At 37.4% G+C, this 19,135-nt stretch overlaps 1 protein-coding gene across 2 annotated transcripts; it reads right to left on the bottom strand.

Moving 5' to 3' along the window:
• Window positions 1–2,829: 2,829 nt before the first annotated feature.
• On the bottom strand, window positions 2,830–9,913 carry ple (tyrosine hydroxylase ple). 2 transcript variants are annotated; one of them, XM_028316156.1, is made up of 8 exons: window positions 9,656–9,913; window positions 6,224–6,335; window positions 5,707–5,811; window positions 5,578–5,616; window positions 4,648–5,467; window positions 3,791–3,917; window positions 3,392–3,621; window positions 2,830–3,284 (listed from the first exon to the last, which is right to left on the bottom strand). In XM_028316156.1, exons 1-8 carry the CDS (start codon window positions 9,719–9,721, stop codon window positions 3,110–3,112), a joined length of 1,674 nt encoding a protein of 557 aa, XP_028171957.1. In that variant the 5' UTR covers window positions 9,722–9,913; the 3' UTR covers window positions 2,830–3,109. The 2 variants fall into 2 exon arrangements, with proteins under 2 accessions (XP_028171957.1, XP_028171956.1); XM_028316155.1 differs by having other exon boundaries at window positions 5,698–5,811.
• Window positions 9,914–19,135: the final 9,222 nt, after the last annotated feature.

A 19,135-nucleotide genomic window follows, 5' to 3' on the forward strand; every position in this document is an offset into this window, starting at 1 on the left:
TTATCATTTATTTTGTTTGTTGAATGTTCACAGTCATGATTTTTATGTTGATGAACGTTTCGAAGAATTTTCATTACTGAAATTAATTGATGTAGTCTTACAGTTTTGTTGCTGGATGGGTACATTAATGTCGATCGCAAAATTATTCTGCTCGTTCTGAGGGCATTTTCTGCATATCGTTGGGTATATCAAATTACCTACAATCTTCTATAAAGACTAAAGGCAACCTCGTTTTGGTTCTGTTAAAATTGACCATAATGCAACGGCAACGAATAATTCACCAAATTAAGAATACGGAATAAATTCGTTCCATTTCAGTCGAAACATAAATGTATAATATTATTAGATAAGCTGTGTTGATAAACGATAACCAATTTGAAATAATAAATTAATTCGTCTGGCTGAGGTTTCGAAAAAACTTTATTAATATCAATAAGTACTATAAATGAATGAATTAAATTTAAAAATAAATGTTGTTTTACATTTTTCTCCAGTTTTTCAAAGTGCTTGAATGAAATTGATCCTACTTATAATTGTTGTCATTGTCTGTGTGTGATTTGTGTCGAGCCTACGTAAGTTGTGTACTGGATATCATGGTGTTTTCCGTTCAAGGGTTTCTGCGATGGTTTTTACGTCTGTTGGCTACGTAGTAGTACAGCGAAAGGATTCCTTGTGAATTACTCTTTATGCATAGTATGAAATTACTATTACCAAGTTTGCCCACTTGTCTTCCCCAAATTCTGATATAATACATACTTAATTGGGTACATCTATAAGTAAAAACAAAATAATTTGCAGAACTCTTGTTAAAAGCGAAATGTATGGTTTTGTGAAAGTATGAAACAATACTAGTATAGTCGGATGATGAAAAAATAAAATTAGCAAAATAATCATTTACAACTTATGGTAATTGTCTCCGATCGTCTGTTACTAAGAATTCCTGCAGAAACTACAAATCGTAGCTACCTACTAGATGGATGGTTGAACTTTGGTGTCATAAATTTGATGTTAATTCTGTGAATATTTACTGATGATGAATACAATCAAGTCGTAGGATAATTTTATTATCTACCTACATACCTATACTTTTTCAATATTTAATTAAGTTAGACCTTGGTACAAATCTCTTATTATTCACTTTATTAAATGGTTTATAAATCTAATTAATAGGTGCTTGCGCCACCTATTGTAATCCACGATACAATGAAATATGTAGATCGTTAGAAAAATAAGAACCAAGATTTTTTTACGAGCAAATGCCTCACAATTCCCTTTCAATATCCTACTTCCTACTAGTATTATAAATGCAAAAGTTTGGATGGATCTCTGGATGTTTGTTGACTCTTTCACGCAAAAACTACTGAACGGATTTCGATGAAACTTTAAAAAAATATTGACTAACCCAGAATAACATATAGGCTATAATATGTGACAAACTAAACACGCGGGTGAAGCCGCGGGCGAAAAGCTAGTTAATTCATAATTTAATGTACTCATACTCATCCTTTTCGTAAATTAAAAAGACGATGTAAATTCCTACATAATAAGCTGAGTCCACTTTGTCACGGAATTTAAGCTGATCTAATATTACGTCTGCCTATGCCCGAGTTTTTAATGAGGCGCAACAGCGGACAGGTATGACCTTGTTGACGTTCCTCGGATTCCTGTGGCTAAATACCTGCTTAGCAAAAGATATGTAGTGGCCAAACTATAAATAAATAAATAACTTGCAATCTTAGCTACACAGGCCATGCGCCCGCGCCCTTGCCAGGTGAGGCCGAGCCTCTCGGCTTGCCTCGTTTAATGTCAACGCACAAGTCCGACCTTTTTATTTTAATAAAACATACTATACTTCATTGTTAATATGCGTTTTTGCTTGTTTTAATTATACGCGCGACTTTGCTCCATATCCGATAAACCAGTTCTTTGTTAATTATTATTCACAAAGTTTTTACGGCAACCGCAACACTAATTATATCGAAACAAAGGACTTTTTGTGACAATATTAATTTGAGACTCATTAATTATAGTTAACTAGCTTTCCGCCCGCGGCTTCGCCCGCGTGGAATTTTGTCTGTCACAGAAAAACTTTATCGCGCGCGTCCCTGTTTCAAAAACCGGGATAAAAACTATCCTATGTTCTTTCCCGGGACTCAAACTATCTCTATGCCAAATTTCATCAAAATCGGTTGCGAGGTTTAAGCGGGAAAGCGTAACAGACAGACAGACAGACAGACAGACAGACAGAGTTACTTTCGCATTTATAATATTAGTTGGGATTATTCGGGAAGTATCCGAAACACCTTAAAAATATGTCTAAAATGTAGATCAGGAGCAAACTTTTTTAGTGTTATGATTTAATTAAATGGATATTGCTTTTAAAGTCGATTAGTAGACGGGCAACTGTATATTTCACAATCCTATTATGTAAGAATTGATCATATTCCTCTGAGACTGGGGCAAATCTTATTACAGGTGCGCGCCGTCGTCCCGGCTCCCTCTGCTGATTGGTTCCAATCTTTATTTCATTTTATTCTTTAAATTACTTTAAAAGTATTCCAAGAAAAGGCTTCTTACTTGAATATTGCGGCTTTAGATGCTCAGTCAATTTAATATGCTACATAACTACCAATGTTATTATACCTACTAAGACGATATTCTAAAAATAGTATGAATATCGTCTAGAGTATTTTGGTCGAATTTTAATATTATTTGGCGTAGTATAAACAGGTCAATTAGGAAATAAAACTTCGTAATACACTCAAACACATATTTATTGTTTGATTTTTTGCTTTTTGGTGCTCCATTTTCATTTCTTGTGTTTTTAAATTATAAATAATACTAGTAGTTAAGGTCTCGCAAAAGCCGCACTGCCTCCGTAAATGGGCAATCGGGAGGCTTGTGCAGTTTCCCAAGCCCGGGCAATGAACTCGGCAATAAATAATACAATAAGGTACAAAAAGGTTTTCAACGTAGTTCCATCAGATGGTTTCCACACTCTCAAACACACCATACACACACCAACAATAGTCTTAATTCTATAATATCACTAGCTATACAGAATGCGGCGAGGCCGCGTGCACTGAACCATGTGTACTAAGTAAGGTATTCACTCGAAATGCGAGCTCTTGAGCTTCTTGACGGCGTTGGTGAGATGTAGCATCTCTGTGTTCAGCTGCCAGATGAGAGTCTCCAGCTTGTCCACGGAGTCGAGCACCTCCACTCGCTCGGTGTGAGGGTTGAAGCGCACCTCGAATGGTCGAGACATGGTAGATACCCAGCGTCTGTAAACAGAAGAAACATTAATTTCTGGTTTAGAAGTTTCATAAATGCATTCAACAAAATCTTTAAAATATATAGGTATTGTTTTGTTAAATGGAACACACCGTACCTGAATTTATCTTTGGCATCTTCGAAGCTTTCGGCAACGTAATAGATTGGCTGGTACTCTTGGTCTTGGTAGGGCTGAATCGAAGTGGAGGCAGGGTCGAAAGGCCTGTGCTCAGGCTTGTCACTGAGGGCGTGGAGCAGTTCACCAATGGAAGAGAGCACAGCCGCACCATACACTTTCAGTTGTTGGTTCTCCTTGCAGAGACCGAATTCAACGGTAAACCAGTAAACCTGTGCAAAGAAAATATTCAATGGATATCGTTCGTACAGTCATTTACATATATAAGTTGATATATGAATGAGTTCGCATGAGCTGGGCCCAATATTAAATACATACACAACTTCGCATTGCAATGATTCTTATACATTCAATTGCCATTATTTAAAAACATTAACTTACGGTAGACAGCTTTTCGATCTCAGCATCAGAAGCGCCTAGTGATGCCAAACCAATTTCTTGTGAGAATTGGGCGAAGCTGGGGTCTGCCAAAAGTGGGATGTGCCCAAGAAGCTCATGGATACAATCTCTGGAAAAGAAAAAAGAAAATTAAGACTCAAAATTGTCCACTAAGTTTACTACAGCCCGTTAAAACTGCTTTTTAGCAAAATATTGGTCTCTAGTAAAACTAGCTTGAAACTCGATAAAATATCCTTTGACGTTTAAAACTTTGTGCAGAAACGCAATAACTTTGAGCAAATTTTAGCGGGGCATTTAACTACGTTACAGCTCCATCAACCGGACGGGTCTTGTCCGCTCCCGGATGTTAAAGCAAATTGTTATAGATAGCTAGAAGGAAGTAAGTGAACAAAATAAGAGGAAGTATATTTAAACTGGTAACATAATTAGGGCCGTTCCACATAAACCATGATTCGACCTAATTCACATATGATTCAACAAGGACATATTGCGTAATATTTCCGTCAAGAGAACAGACAAGGTGAAGTAAATAGAAATTTTAATCGTTAATTTTGATCAGGCTTGTATATTTTTGATTCTGACGTCATGTTTTATTTTATTTAATACTAGCTTTCCGCCCGCGGCTTCGCCCTGGGTTATCCCGGAAATTATTCGAATTTTTCTCGCCGTAAAAACCGTCCTTGGACTTTAGCGAACGTTAAAAAAAAGAATTGGTAAAATTGGTCCAGGCGTTGTTGAGTGATGCGCTTACCAACACATTTTGCGATTCATTTTTATATAATACAATGAAATTTAATCTACAAAATAAATTACTATTTAAAGATAGAAGTTATACGTACGGTTCAGGGGTGTGGAACGGAGAGTTGGCGTGGCGTACGTATTGTGTAGACTGGAATACACGGAAGGCCAAGGAAGCGAGGAAGTCACGGGCGGTCAGCAGACCAGCCGCGGGACGCAGAGTGAAGCCAGTGTGCTTGCGCAAGAAGTTGCTCACATCTTCCAGTTGCGGAATTCTATGGGGCACAAAGATATCAGCCTCTTGAAGTTTTTCAAATGCTGCCTTGTACTCCCTGCAAGCGTGTTTAGGCATCAGATCGACCACGGAGTTGAACACTCGCTGCCAGGTAGCGTTCTCGCTGTCCTTGTAGGTGATCGATGGGATCGGGTCACCATACTTGTAAGCGAAAGCAATTTCTGCAATCTGTTTCCTGCGCTCCCTGTAATCTTTATCCGCGAAACCAGGGTGGTTCATGTCTAATTCAGGTTCGAATTTGGTCATAAGATGGTTGCAGTTGTCGAGATCAGAGGCATGGCGGGGGAACCACGGGGTCTTGCTGGAGATGTTGTTATCGGACATGAGGTTGACTCCGGCAAAAGCAGTTGACTGACGAAGAGATCTGATGAGTTGCAGCAGGTTGACGCGGGACATGCTGACTTTAACGAGCGCGTCGAATTGGACGTCAGCGAGTTGTGACGGACGCGTTTCCAGGTGCTGAACGGAACCCTTGTAGTTGTCGATGGTCTTGAGGATGCGGGCTAGAGATCCCATGCCGTCGCGCATGCGGAGCAGCAGAGCAGCCTGCTGGACGGCCTGCTCAGCCTCCGGGGACTCGCTAGCAGCGTTCTGCAGGATAACCTCCTCTTCGGTTAGAGTGTAATCTGCATAAACAAAAATCAAAATTAGTCAAAAATCTTAAAATTACCAAAATAGTACCTGTGTTTAAAATATCTTTGGACTTCAGACAAATATTTATACGCATTATACTGACCCTCATCATTAGAAGCATCGTCTCCTACGTCAGCATCAGCTATAAAAATAAAAAATAAAAATAAAATGAAAATAAATTCACAAAGAAACAAAAATCAAAATCAAAATTATTTAAATTTACCAAGCTGACCGTTCTTCGTTTCGTCTTGCTGAGTGCCATCTTCAACAGTTGGTGAGTTATCGCCGTTTCCAATGTAAACTCCATCTTGGTTGAATTCGGAGTCCAAGCCAGAGTCTAAATTAAATAAAATAAACAAACAATAAACAACAAAAAAAAAACAAATAAAAACAACTAAAAATAAATTGGTTTTGCTCTAAATTGAAATCAAAAGGGCTCTTGATCAGTCATCGTTTTAACGAGAGGATAACCGCGCAGATAATTTAACCGCTGTAGAACCTTTCTATGGATATGTCAAGTACTTTGACTATAAGTGCCTTCAGGTTATTCGATTGCATGTAAACGCATTCGGAAAGTAAGTAATTACCTACTCGCGGGATACGTAAGTGTCGTAGTTCTATTGTATAAAATATTCTACGATGAATATTTACAAAAACTGGTTTACAGGAAAACCATTGTTTTGAATTTAGGTAGCGTTATCCTACCTGTTCTTATTATCAATAATGATGCTATGTCCACTGGTACTCACCATTGGCGCGGGCGCGAGCCTCTTCTAGAACGCTCTGCTTGGTCTGTTTGACTACTAGTGTTTCGAAGCGTGCATCGTCTACGAGGGAACGGCGGCGAGATGGGTAGCCGTTCTGTCAAAAAGAAAAAAATAATTTAGGAAGGCGTCATGTGAAATAAATAAGTTAGAGCAGCTATGCTTGGACTATCCACGCTTTCCTCTGACGTCATTACTCGAGTCAGCTGTCTATGGCGCATCCCTATGGGTTTTTGCGTGTCGCGTAACTCAGCGTAAAACCCCGACATTTATTTGTTTGTTCTCCTATGCTAATTTTATTAGGTAGGTAAATCTTACTACTGGTTACCTTTATTATATTAACTTATCTCTAATACCATGAAAAAGACAAAGGTTCACTATGTTTTATCAATATTTTTATAATAGCCAAGCGATTTGCAATTTAAATAGAATTCAATATTTGTGCGCCCAGAGGTCATTTGATCCGCCACGCTGAACACAAAGGGATGGCTAAAAATAGATTCTCTAAATCCTTATAAATATAAAGCGGTCACATCGCATTATATTTCATGTGCGAGTAGGAATTGCTTTTACGAAGTTCCTAAGCTTATTTCCTGCGACGGGCGTAAAGTGCTGCCATTATCCCCCCGTTCCCGTCCGGAAACTCCATCTTGTGATGGAAATCTCACAAAGGAACACCAGTTTCTGGACGAATGAGCTCGAAAGGCCAATTATAAGTTCCAACTTAAAGCTGACGCACTATCTGGCACTCGTTTTAAGTCTTTAGCTGGCTTAGGTAATAGCTTAAACTTAAATCAAGAGTTATTTCTCAAAAGGTTCTTTACTCGTAAATCTATCGATTGTCGACTGCAGTGTTTCATTACAACGTGTATTCGGTAGGTTAAACTCTTTCAGTTTATAATTAGAGCAATTTGTTTCAATTACTCGTGATTACACAAAGTGGCGAGTAACATAACATTTATATTCGTAATAAACGCATTGTTATCGTATTGGTCGGATTGTCTACCGTATTGTCTGAGCAGCGGTTCCGTCGCGAGCGAGGTGCGTCAGAGGCGCGGGCGTAAGGCCTAGCATTTTCCACTAGAACGGCCGCGCTGGCCTATGTGTGTCAAGGGTTGCACTAATCACCTTTGATTGTTACTGAGCCCCTGTAACGTAGCCTAGCACATAATTGCACCTGAAAACTTTAACGCGCGTGCAAAATAAATTTCGCGACCGTCAACAGAATTGCGGAAACGCCAGTCGTATTGTGAAGTTAAAGGTCCGCCTAACTGGAGCGGGCAGGACTCGGAATCCGGTTAATATAGCCTTGGTTTGTCCGAGTGGCCACTTCACCGTTCCAATCGGTCGGCAGATAATTAAGCGGGGCCGAGAACCGCCAACTGACCTGTGTCCACCCTACAATTATCTAAACCAAGAACGCCAATTTGATTGACTAATTCATCATCACTAGCCGTCAACATGTCTACAACTAATCAAGCCATTAATGAATGACTTAAACATATCTTAATTTATTTGTTACATAAACTACAATGTCACCGACAGCGTCAGATTGGTGAGCAAGACGTGGATAGAACGACCGCGGCGAAGAATCTGTTGGTCAAGGGCATAATTCAACCTCGAATTAGTTTTAAGCAAATTTGGCGCGGGTCCTTTGTTTTTGCACGTTGCTATAACTGATTAAAACGGAACTAATCGGCGTAAAAACGAATTAACTGTTTTTTGTTTGCTCGATAAAGGATTTGAATGAAGGTGACTGTCGTAATTCGTTACCTCTATGTGCACTTGCTCGTATATGCATGTTAAAGTGCTGCGATCGTGTCACATGATTGAATTTTAACGATCTTAGCTCATTGCAGTAGGCTGGTGAGCGTCGCACCTCCATGCATTCCGACCTTCGATGGTCAAGGAAATACAATCATTCATCCGCCAATTATAAAATACATGATAATTATAACACGTAAGTTTAAACCGGGCTATCGCACAGCATTGTGTGTTAAAAACACATTAAACAAACAAAAGCATCGCAGTTCAGAATAGGTACATCTTAAATCAACTACACATTAACAATTTAAATTAGAATTTATACAAATACTTGTAAAATTCGCAACAATCGCTCAAGCTTCGTGACCACGAACCATTGGAAACTGCCATGGAAACGAAACTGCCATAGTTAATGCAAAAACAAATTAATTGAGATGAGGTAACGATTACGAGTTGCACCTTGAATATTGACAATGGTAATTAATCTCGAATAAGACAATGATGAGACCGTTAACGGAATATTTTTCTGGGGCGACTGAACTATTTAATACGCGAATTGCATTTTCGCCGGGGAATCTCCGGTAGCAAACAATGAGTTTATATCATTTTACGGTAATTGTTGCGCGAGTTGTTGCGCAATTTGTCACACGACGATTGTGATATTGTCGAGAAAGCGAGCACGGTGTCACTTAATTGTGAATTAATTACGCGGCGGAATAATGACATTACGGGTGTCTCGCGCTGCGCCCGACGGCGACCCGCCGAACTCACCAGATTTGGGCAATTAACCCGAACGTACAGTGAAAACATTTAAATTCTTTAACCAACTGGTATCATCTCTGTACAACGCTTTCACGCGATTTCTTCGGCTGCCTTCAACTCGGAGGTTTTGTCTCTTTAAGTGTAAACAATGTGATTGTCAGTGGAGCGTTTAAAATTGCTGTCGGTAATTTGTTGATAATTATGATAAACGCGTCTGTTTTATTAGCCGCCTATTGTTACCTTATTCGTACAAGGCCGATGGGATTTGACAAGCAACAAGTAGGCAATTGCGATTACGGAGATGACGTGCGACTCCGGGAGGTCGTGCTGCTGCACTTAACGAAACTTTAAGTTTCGCTTCAGTTTACTCTACATTCAATTTGACTAATGCATTCACTACTTCCTAGGTCATGTCGTAATTGCACGATAGTTATTATCTATCTTAACAATCAGCAGTTAACTAAAATTAATCATTATTTACGTTAGTTACCGAGCTTATTAAATCCGTTATGTTGTATTAAAATATTTATTTTTTTAATTATGTTGTCATCATTATTAATTTACTCAAATCAATATTGTTATTCAAAACAATGTGTTTTTAAGAAATCTAAAACGTGCAATTATAATATTGAACAGGTAAATAGTGAACTCGAAGTCGTTTTAAGGTGAGACTTTTTGTAATAACAACAATTTAAACTAATTGCTTTTATGGGCGGTCATTTAGATAATTATGAAGATTTATGATGTAAACAAACTTTGTTGTTGTTAGGCATTTAAAACTTTGAATTTACCGCCAATAAAAACTTTTGAAAACTTATCCCGTAATGGTAAGCAATAGGCGCAGGGTCCTGGAGGATCCAGGGGGAATCCTGCGAAAGCAGCACTCCTCACCTCGATGCTGTAGGACTTCTTGATGGCGAACATTTCGCGGTTCTTCTGGGCAGCTGCGACGGCCATATCGAGCTTCGAACACACCACTGGGTACTGCCTGAACTGAAGTTCACTGCGCGTTTAGCTAGCGTAAGTCTGCGAGAGCTTTTTGTCCCGACCACCGGCTGTAGCCTGTCTGTCTGCGACTGAAGCTGTCGGACTACTAAGGCTAACTAAACTTTGGATTGCAAACAGACCAATGCATGATGACCGTTCGTAAGAACAGTTTAAATAGTGTTAGGCGCGCGCCTCCCACCCCGCGGCGCCTTTCGTCGCGCATGCGTCACGCCGCGCCCCGCGCGCCGCGGCCCTCCTGCCTCCTGCGGCGCGGCAACCCTTAGCACCCTCAACGCCTACTCCACACCATCACCACTATGGAACATAACTCGCATTTAATTGACGAATCTCTAGAGTTAATTTAATAGCCCAACATACCGTTATTGAGATAGCTATGGAATTTACAATAATAATGATCAATCTCGGTAAAAAGGTATTGAATTTGCTTGAAATTCGCAGGTACTTTGAATCATGGTATGGAGGAAAGTTTCAGAAAATTGGGCTTTACAGTTGTTAATATTCTAATATTTTTGTGACATCTTTAAATTAATACTCAGATTATGGTCACTTAACGGTTCGTTAGTTTTTGTCATCGCCTTCGCTCTTAATTTTAAATGTCTATCTGTAAGTTGCCTGGAAAATATGGCTTTTAGCGACAAGGCCGCCTAAATTATGCTGCTCCAATTTATTGACATTGTAAATTTTTACACTTAAATTAACTTGAATGTATTTGGATCAGATAGATTTCATAGCGAAAGGGTAAATTGAAATGGATTTACGTATTTACGTTTGATGTTGATGGCAACCTCATCATAGGCTATTAATCTCTCTAAGGTCAGATTATCAAAATCTGTGATTTGTAATTTATTGTAGAGTTCAGATAGTGATGAATAGAGAATGATTTCCTTTAAAATATAATAATACTGTTGTTCCATAAAGTTATTGTTTTGTTTCATAATTGATAAAAAGCGGGAGTAAGGATACTACATAATTATATACTTCCTTGTATGTCATTGTTTCTGGATTTTCTAGTGGTTTTTTTATTAGTTCATGATTTAATTTTAGATTATAGGTACTCGTAAACTATATTGGGATATTGTATTGATAGATACCGAAATTGACATAACGCGTCTTTTCATTAATATTAAAAAAAATGTTCTTCTTACATTGTCTGGAAGGTATCACTTTTATGATAATAATTATCGTCCTATTCCTATTGCATTCCAATTTGTTGGGTCCTCTTATGTAATTGCTTATGCTTAGTGCTGTAAATCTATATAAATAAAAATGAATTGTTGTTCGTTAGTCTGATTAAAACTCGAGAACGGCTGGGCCGATTGAGCTGATTTTGGTTTTAAAATGTTTGTCGTAGTTAAGGGTAGGTCTAAACGGTGAGCAAATAAGGAAAAATTGCGATGGCTTACTTATTGCCTTTAAGGCGGAACAGAGTTCGCGGGGTTAGCTAGTAGTAAATAAAATCGAGTATCGACTCCATTAAAATTAATAGGTGGGTAAACTTACTTAACCCATCTTCATAAAGAGCAATTATTTTTCTGTTCTAAATGAAATCTCAGAATAAATTGTATAAAATTTAATAAGAGTTGTTGGCAGCGTTTGTCCGTCGTCCTTGCTGGCCTGTTTGGCTTATCTCAGAAACTACTGTAAGAATTTTGACACTGCTTTCACTACAAGACCGATTCGCGAGTATTGCACGTGCTCTACAAAGTGCTATACTCGCGCAAAGCCAGGGCCGGTTGCTAGTCTCATAAGACTTTACTACCAATAAATCACAAGATCCGTCATTATTTCCTTCATACTTAATACATATTCAATGATTCGATATCATATATTGGATCATGCAGTGCAAATTAGAAACATGAGTCTTCTGTCAACATCAACTTAACTATAACTCGATGATTTTAAACCAAATAAGGTTATTTATACATAACTAGGAAGTGATTAAGTTTTGTACGATTGTATAGCTTCCAAAGCGTTTATTATTTCCTGAAGATATATTTTTATACTAAAGCAGATGAAAACAATAACATTGCGCAATTTATTCAATTGCACAACATAAGATTAAATGGACTAGGTTTATTCTACTTAATATTGACTAATTAAGATAAGGTCAAGTTTACTCTTTCACAGTTACTAGCCAAATAAAGAAGTAATATATGCATCGGACGTCACACTAACATCCCCCGACTCTAATTGGCAGCTTAATTATTATTCTCCACGACTAATATGGCGATGTATCGATAACTTTTAAATGATAATAATATACTTAGTAAGTCAATGAAATACAAGTCCACAGTTAATCGTTAATTTACTTCCTATAAAATTCGCAATATATAAATTTAAAGCCGGACATTGCTTTGTCGTGTCGTGTTACGGATCCTTGGCGTGGGTCCGGCATTATCTCAGGAAGTGAATTACTTCACTTAGCTCTACTTGTGTAGGACATTAATACAATATTCTTAACATACCTGTCAACAATGTCAAAGAATACTAATTTACGATACTACAACGTTAAATCATAAGTGACAAGTCACTGGTTTGCAAGGTATATCATTGATTGCTAGCACCATGCCGTTAGAAAAATGTGCGTTAATTGCTTACTCGTAGTTAGGTTAGGTTAGGAACTGGGAAACCCATTTTGGTTTTATTTCAACCCTTAATTTTCCATATTTCATTGATCATTTATTTACTAACGCAATGTGAGGCATTATGCTAAGTCATCATACGTCATATCAGGTTAGTTTCTGAGGGTGACCTCAGAATAGTTTCTGAGGTTTCAGGTTAGTACCTGATATGACGTATGATGACTTGGCAGTGATGCCAGAAATCAACAGCTTATCACAGAATTTTAAATGATACGTTAACTTGTTTCTGATTGGCTGACTGAAAAACCGAGGATAAGTGACTGTCTAACATGAAGTGATTTCGAAATAGGCATACGTTTTTTTTTTCAATTTGACATTGAGTTTGGGAATCCCTTTAAGGACAAAAAATATTCTAGATAATTCTGACAATTCGGTCGTTACTCACCGTACTTACCGGCTCTATGTCCGTATTAATTACGTAATAGTAGGCAGTACCCAATAGGTACAAATGTATTACCCAGCTAATTAATATTCGTCGTGACAAATTGATTTACAAGTAAGGCAGCTTAATGAGACACAATCCGATTTTTACATCGTTGGATTTTACATCCGTACTAATCTCTACTTAATATAAAAAGCAATAATTATGACGTTGATGTAGGGAAATATTCAAGTACGCGCCTACTCTATCGCGGGCCATGTTATGTATTTATTAAATTAAATGTTTATCATCTAAATGAATTAAAATAACTAATTAGGTTTTTTTGAACTTTAAGACATAAATTAAGTATTAATTATTCTGCAATATCTAGACAATAATTATAGTGGTCCCCTAATTTTAGCCTATTGTTTATTTCCTTAAACGAATAAAAAACCGGTTTTATACTATATCCTGTCATTTGAGATACCGGTTTCGATGATAGGTAAGTATATACAACTAAACTCACATCTGAATTAACTCCTGCATATTTAAATATCCAATACGACCATATTAAGGTGTTTTAATAACTGAATTAGTATTAATTAAATACCAGTCAATATAAAAGATACAGTCGACTTAACTTAAAAATGTGGTTTTCTAACTTCCTATTGCCTCCTTGGTTTGTCAATATATTTGAACGTCATCTGAACTGTCGCAACTTCTTTCATCAGTCGTCATGTGTTTTGATTAGAAGATGTAGAGTCAAAGAATATTAAATGCGATTTCGTTCGCTAATTAGAATTCTAAAAGTTCAAAAATGTTTACGCCTCCTGGCCTATATCATCAAAAAATACCTTTGTTCCCTTTTTTTCTGTGTACGTTTTCTGTGTTTTCTGCAACTCGTCATCAAATAAAAGCATTACATCTTTTAAGGTTCTATCTAAAGTCTCCAAAGATTTTTTATGTGCCATCGTGCTTTCATTCCAAACAATCAATTTACATTGCTTCAAAACCTTTGCCATTGCAGAGCTCTTCGAAATGTTGCAGGTAGGAGTTTCATTGCTTTGCATCGTCGTCGTCGTCGTTTCAGCCGAAAGTCGTCCACTGCTGGACAAAGGCTTCCCCCAAGGATTTCCACAAAGACCGGTCCTGCGCCGCTTGCATCCAGGTTCTTTGACCACGACCTACTTTGCATATTTAATGGAAATTTTAGTGCTGAATGGGCTGTTCGATCACCTTCAAGCAAAGTTGCTACGATTCCCGACGAAGTGAGTGCAAGTGCAATTGTAATTTGTGAGCAAATTGTTGCTTATATCAATGAAATTAAAAAAGTTTTTCCATTATTTTGTCCATTATGTTAGTTCATTTGTTTTTACTTTGTGGCCAAATTCACGTACGGCCAAGAGTACAGCAGTTAAAATTTATTTTCCACTGTACCATCAAGGGAACAGCCAAGGGTACACAGGAAAAAAGGGCTTGATGCTGATTGGGTTATGTTACATGATATTAGTCCAATTTTTAATGATGATTTCAAATCTGTGATTGAAATATCTGTATCAGCTCTGGTTAAAAAAATATGACACTTGGGTCTTTTTGTAAAAAAACACTCTTTTTTTAGAGATGATCCTATTTTATGAAGTTGTTAAGTTGAAAAAACTTTCTTTTATTTGACTTCCTTGCTGATGCTGAAGGCAGACAGCTCTTCTGAATGATTCAACAGCAGTCAGCCATCATGTGTGCATTCCAGTGGCCCTGATAGCGTCCCTCTATCGTACGAAGGCCCTGGTGGATTTGCTCGCCATGTTCTTCACTTAGATCCTTAAGAGTTGTGATAAAATTGTTCAGGTGATTGCGAAGAGAGTGTAATTCGATGTTTATATTACATCCAACCAAAAAAACATGTTTGTAAGTGACTCATACGTTGTTCGATGTGTAAAGAATAGTAAGATTTTTTCGGATTTTCCAAAAAAAAAATTAAAATGCCAAAATAACTCATTCCATGTCTTTTCGGAAGACTTGAAGATCCTAAATCTCTAAAACGATCGTTTAAACCATCTTGGCTACATGGTTTTGAAAATTTCGGGTCACATTCAAAGTCTCTACCACACTGACAGTTTTCGCCTCAAAATCCTCATGTGAAGTATCAACATGAGGTTCAGGTGACTTCTTAGGGTTGAAAAGACGTCTACATGCCAAACGTATGCAAGGAATTACTATTTAGTTCAATATTTTTTGGTTAATACCATTTTTGTTCAAAAATAAAAATAACAGTCGTCGCGATGGTTCAAGGGTTCCTTTCAGATCATAGCGGTTTCGTACCTAAATCTACACATATTCTTATTTGTTTATAAACGTAAAAACTCAACGCATCTTTTCCACGCCTTTTGCGGAATTCAAGACTTATCTTTCATTTCCACTGGGTCCCCAAACAATTTTTTTTAAGCCAATTTTACGAACTTTGTCACATTTAAACGGATTATTTAAACATATCCTCTCCGCAAATGAAACAAAATTGATTTAGATAATTCACACAAACACTTCTTAATGCTACCATATTAAATTATACAAAGAAAACATAGTATTTTTTGAACTGTCGGCGAATTAAGACTGAAATTTAGCAATTTTTGAGTGAAAGCTATAACACGTAAACAAGAGCTGCTACGAAAAAATGGACGGCAGATTCAGAATCAGCGACGTCAAATTAGTAAACATCATGTAATGAAAGTCAATCATCAGCCAAAAGTTGCAATTTTGTTGTGCAGTGTTATAGATGGAAATCCGTGGAACACAATTTCTGACTTCGGGACTTTATTTAGACTAGTTAGGAGCTGAACATAGCAAAAATCCCCGCTCTTAGCCCTTGAGCCGGCGGGGAGAGGGGGGCTTAAAGGTACCACTTTTCGGTTTTTCGCTTAATCCTCGGAAACTATGCGTCCTAGTGACATGACTACTATGAACCAAAAAAAGCTTAGTACCTACTGTGACTGCCCCTTTTCCTTGTATTCTCCTGCACGACTACGTTGCCTAGCCGTATGCCTGGTCTAAGGTTCGACGCCAAAAATCAACAACAACAAGTTCATATTAAAACGCTGAAGAGTTTTTTGTTTGTTTGTTTGAACGCGCTAATCTCAAGAATTACTACTTTGATTGAAATAATTATTTTTGTGTTGAATAGCTCATAAATTGAGGAAGGCTATAGGATATATACAATCACTCTACGACTAATAGAGGCGAAGCGGTAAAGAAAAATGTTGCAAGCACGGAAAATAGTATTTAAACTATTTTCACGCGTACGAAGTTGATTTTGTGGCGTCAAACCTTGGACCAGGCATATGGCTAAGCAATGCAATCGTACAGGAGGATACAAGGAAGAGGGGCAGCCACATTAGGTAACACAGAGTCGTTCAGGAGAGTGCCAGGAAGAGGTGCAGCAACCGCAGTTAAGGAACGTCTGGGACGAACAAGGATAGGCGCATCCAGCTCGTAAGCCTTGGTAGGATTACACTGGTTGAGGCGCTCCTTTTCAAGACTTGGAAGCCTGCGGGTAACGACCCATTGGACGTGGAGAGGGTCATTAATTATACACATATTTTCTACTTTGCCGAACATTTGCACGAGAACGGTTTGTCCAAAACATATGAATTTGGTCTTATTTAATGCAGGATTAAATGCCCTTTAACCGTTAGGAAGACCACTTTTTGATAGGGTAAGTCCTTTACGCGGTATAACCGGAAAACCGAAAAAGCGCCCCTTTCGGGGGCCCCCACCACTTAAGCACAACTCCGTCGAAGTCGAAAACCTAGGAGAGTCTTGATGGGCAACCAATGAAGCCATTAAAGCAATAAAATCTTTTGTATTTCCGATTTAAAATCTAATTCTACTGGCCTAGTAGCCTGTACCAAAATAATTATGTGGGTAATAGGAGGAAAAAAATAAGTATTCTGCTCTAAGTCACGGGAGGTAACTACTTTAATTCGTTAACCTTTAACTCGTTACTTAAACGTGGCATTAAGTAGGCATTTCTGAATTAAATCACGAAGAGGCTTTTAACAGGAATAGTTTGCTTTACAATGAAAAATAATTACGTCTCACCTTGATTTTGATTATAAAAGGTAATTAATGTTCTTAGTTGATATTTAACTTGGCAACAATTTTCAACAAAAAAAAAGTATTTTAGACTAAAAGTTTTATTGCAAAACACTTATAAAGGCTTGATTAGAAAAATATCCTACTTATATTATAAATGCGAAAGTTTGGGTGTCTGAATGGATATTTGTTACTCTTTCACGCTAAAACTACTGAACGGATTTTGATGAAACTTGCTTTAACCCAGAATAACATAGGCTATTATTTATGACGATCTGTGACAAACTAAATTTCACGCGGGTGAAGCCGCGGGCAAAAGCTAGTATGATATAATTTTTTCGGCTACTTATATTTTCTGTTATAGTTTAATCTTAATTATAAGGCTCCCCTTTATCTGGCAGACTCTTGTTACGCAGAAATTCATTTGGCATAATATTCTTTAACCGAATATTTATAAGGCATAAACATTCATAAGATATCTTCAACAGTGGATTTTACAAAATACAAAAAGTATACAATAACGTATCAATTTATCTAAAACCGATCGTTAATATCATCAGGAAAATGTATAATGAACAGTTCCTATAATTTTATCCTTGTGAATCTTTTTACCTGTAACTCATCTAATTATGCAATGAAAATTGTAAACGATGTCACAAAACCGCAGTCTATCACGAGGTTGACGTTTCAATGAGTCGTAAGGTAAATCACAGAAACCAAGATCAATGACACACAATTTGACGGCAGCAGCCATGCAGGCTCGTACGTCACGAGCCGATTGGGTTTACCGTTGATGGTGACAATAAAATTTACATAAACAACAAACCTAACATTTAGCAGAGTGGCGCACGCAGTTCTAAGATTACGTACGCCTATGACGCAGTCCGCGCCAAGGCGGGGAAATTATTTTTTTTTGTGATACACATTACGTAATATGATTTAAGTATATTACGCCAAATGTTTGTATAAGAAATCTGATTACTACGTCATCTTGAAGCTTCGCAGAAAAAAATGTTTTAAGAAGTACATTCAATTTTATATGTATTTAAAAACTAAGAATTATCGTACCTATAAATTCTGTGCTCGTACGGCTATAACTCGGCTCAGACCTGCATACACTTACATTGTATTAAACATTTTGTAAATATCTGTCAAATACAACAAGAGATAAAATTTTATGATCGGCATCCATTAGGTCATTCATTATTATAGACAATTAATATCTAATAGTACCGTTTGAGACATTAAAAAACGAATAAAGTTAACTGATTGTCTAATGTCTTATGCCTTAAAAATCCTATTAATCAATCATTCTGCGGACAGACGCCGACTTAACGATGCTATCTAAATTCTAATTCTTTATCTAAATCTTTTCAAAAGCATTGATGCGAGTTACTACTTATACATATACTATGTTTACTACTAGTCCCTTTTAGGGAAAGATAATACAATTCTAAATTGAATATTATGTAACACTAGCGGCCGCCCGCGACTTCCTTCGCGTGGATCCCGTTTTACCCCCTTCATCTATCTTACGCGGTTTAGACTTTTTCATACAAATGTTTTTTTCCGCTAACTCCCGTTCCCGTGGGAATTTTGCAATATCCTGTTGTAACTAAGCTTTAAGTTTACTTAGGTACCGGCATGCCAAATTTCAAGCGTCTAACTTAAGCGGTTTAAATTTTTCATACAAAAGGATTTTCCCGCTAATTCCCGTTCCCTTGGGAATTTCGGGAATTATTTTCTTAGTGCACCTCTACGGTACCTAAGCTACGTCCTTTCCAAATTTCAAGTGCCTACGTTTAGCCGTTTAGGCTGTGTGTTGATATGTCAGTCAGTCAGTTTCTCCTTTTATATAATATTTAGATATCTAAATTCTAGAGTTCTAGTTGGGCCAACTTATGTATGCCCAGGCTTTCCATAAATAAGAAATAAGTTACGTTTATTTATATTGCCATCAATTTCTGGAAATCACAATTTTATTGGACTCTCAGTGATGATTATGTACCACCTGAATCCTACATTTACCTATGTTTTACAAATAAATGATTTGATTTGATTTGTTAAAACAGTATTAGGTTGGGATAGATAAAATGATAGAATAAAAAGTAACGGCAGAAGTCGGCATCATTTGACGCTTCAAAATCATTAGTCGCTCAAAGATTGTGTTACTAATCAATTAAAACTTCTTCGTGAGTTGGGGAAGCCTGATTTTCGCCTATTTATTAGTCGCCTTTTACTGTATCCACGGAAATACTGTAATACATAAAATAT

This window comes from Ostrinia furnacalis, unplaced genomic scaffold, assembly GCF_004193835.3.
Source record: "Ostrinia furnacalis isolate ACB-3 unplaced genomic scaffold, ASM419383v2 OfSCF5444, whole genome shotgun sequence".
NCBI lineage: Eukaryota > Metazoa > Arthropoda > Insecta > Lepidoptera > Crambidae > Ostrinia > Ostrinia furnacalis.

Excerpts from the sequence above, each read along its gene's own strand:
- ple (XM_028316155.1), bottom strand. The coding sequence starts at position 9,721 with ATGGCCGTCGCAGCTGCCCAGAAGAACCGCGAAATGTTCGCCATCAAG. Across the intron at positions 3,918-4,647 it reads CCGTTCCACACCCCTGAACC|AGATTGTATCCATGAGCTTC; the intron begins GTACGTATAACT and ends TTTCTTTTCCAG. Across the intron at positions 3,285-3,391 it reads GATGCCAAAGATAAATTCAG|ACGCTGGGTATCTACCATGT; the intron begins GTACGGTGTGTT and ends TTCTGTTTACAG.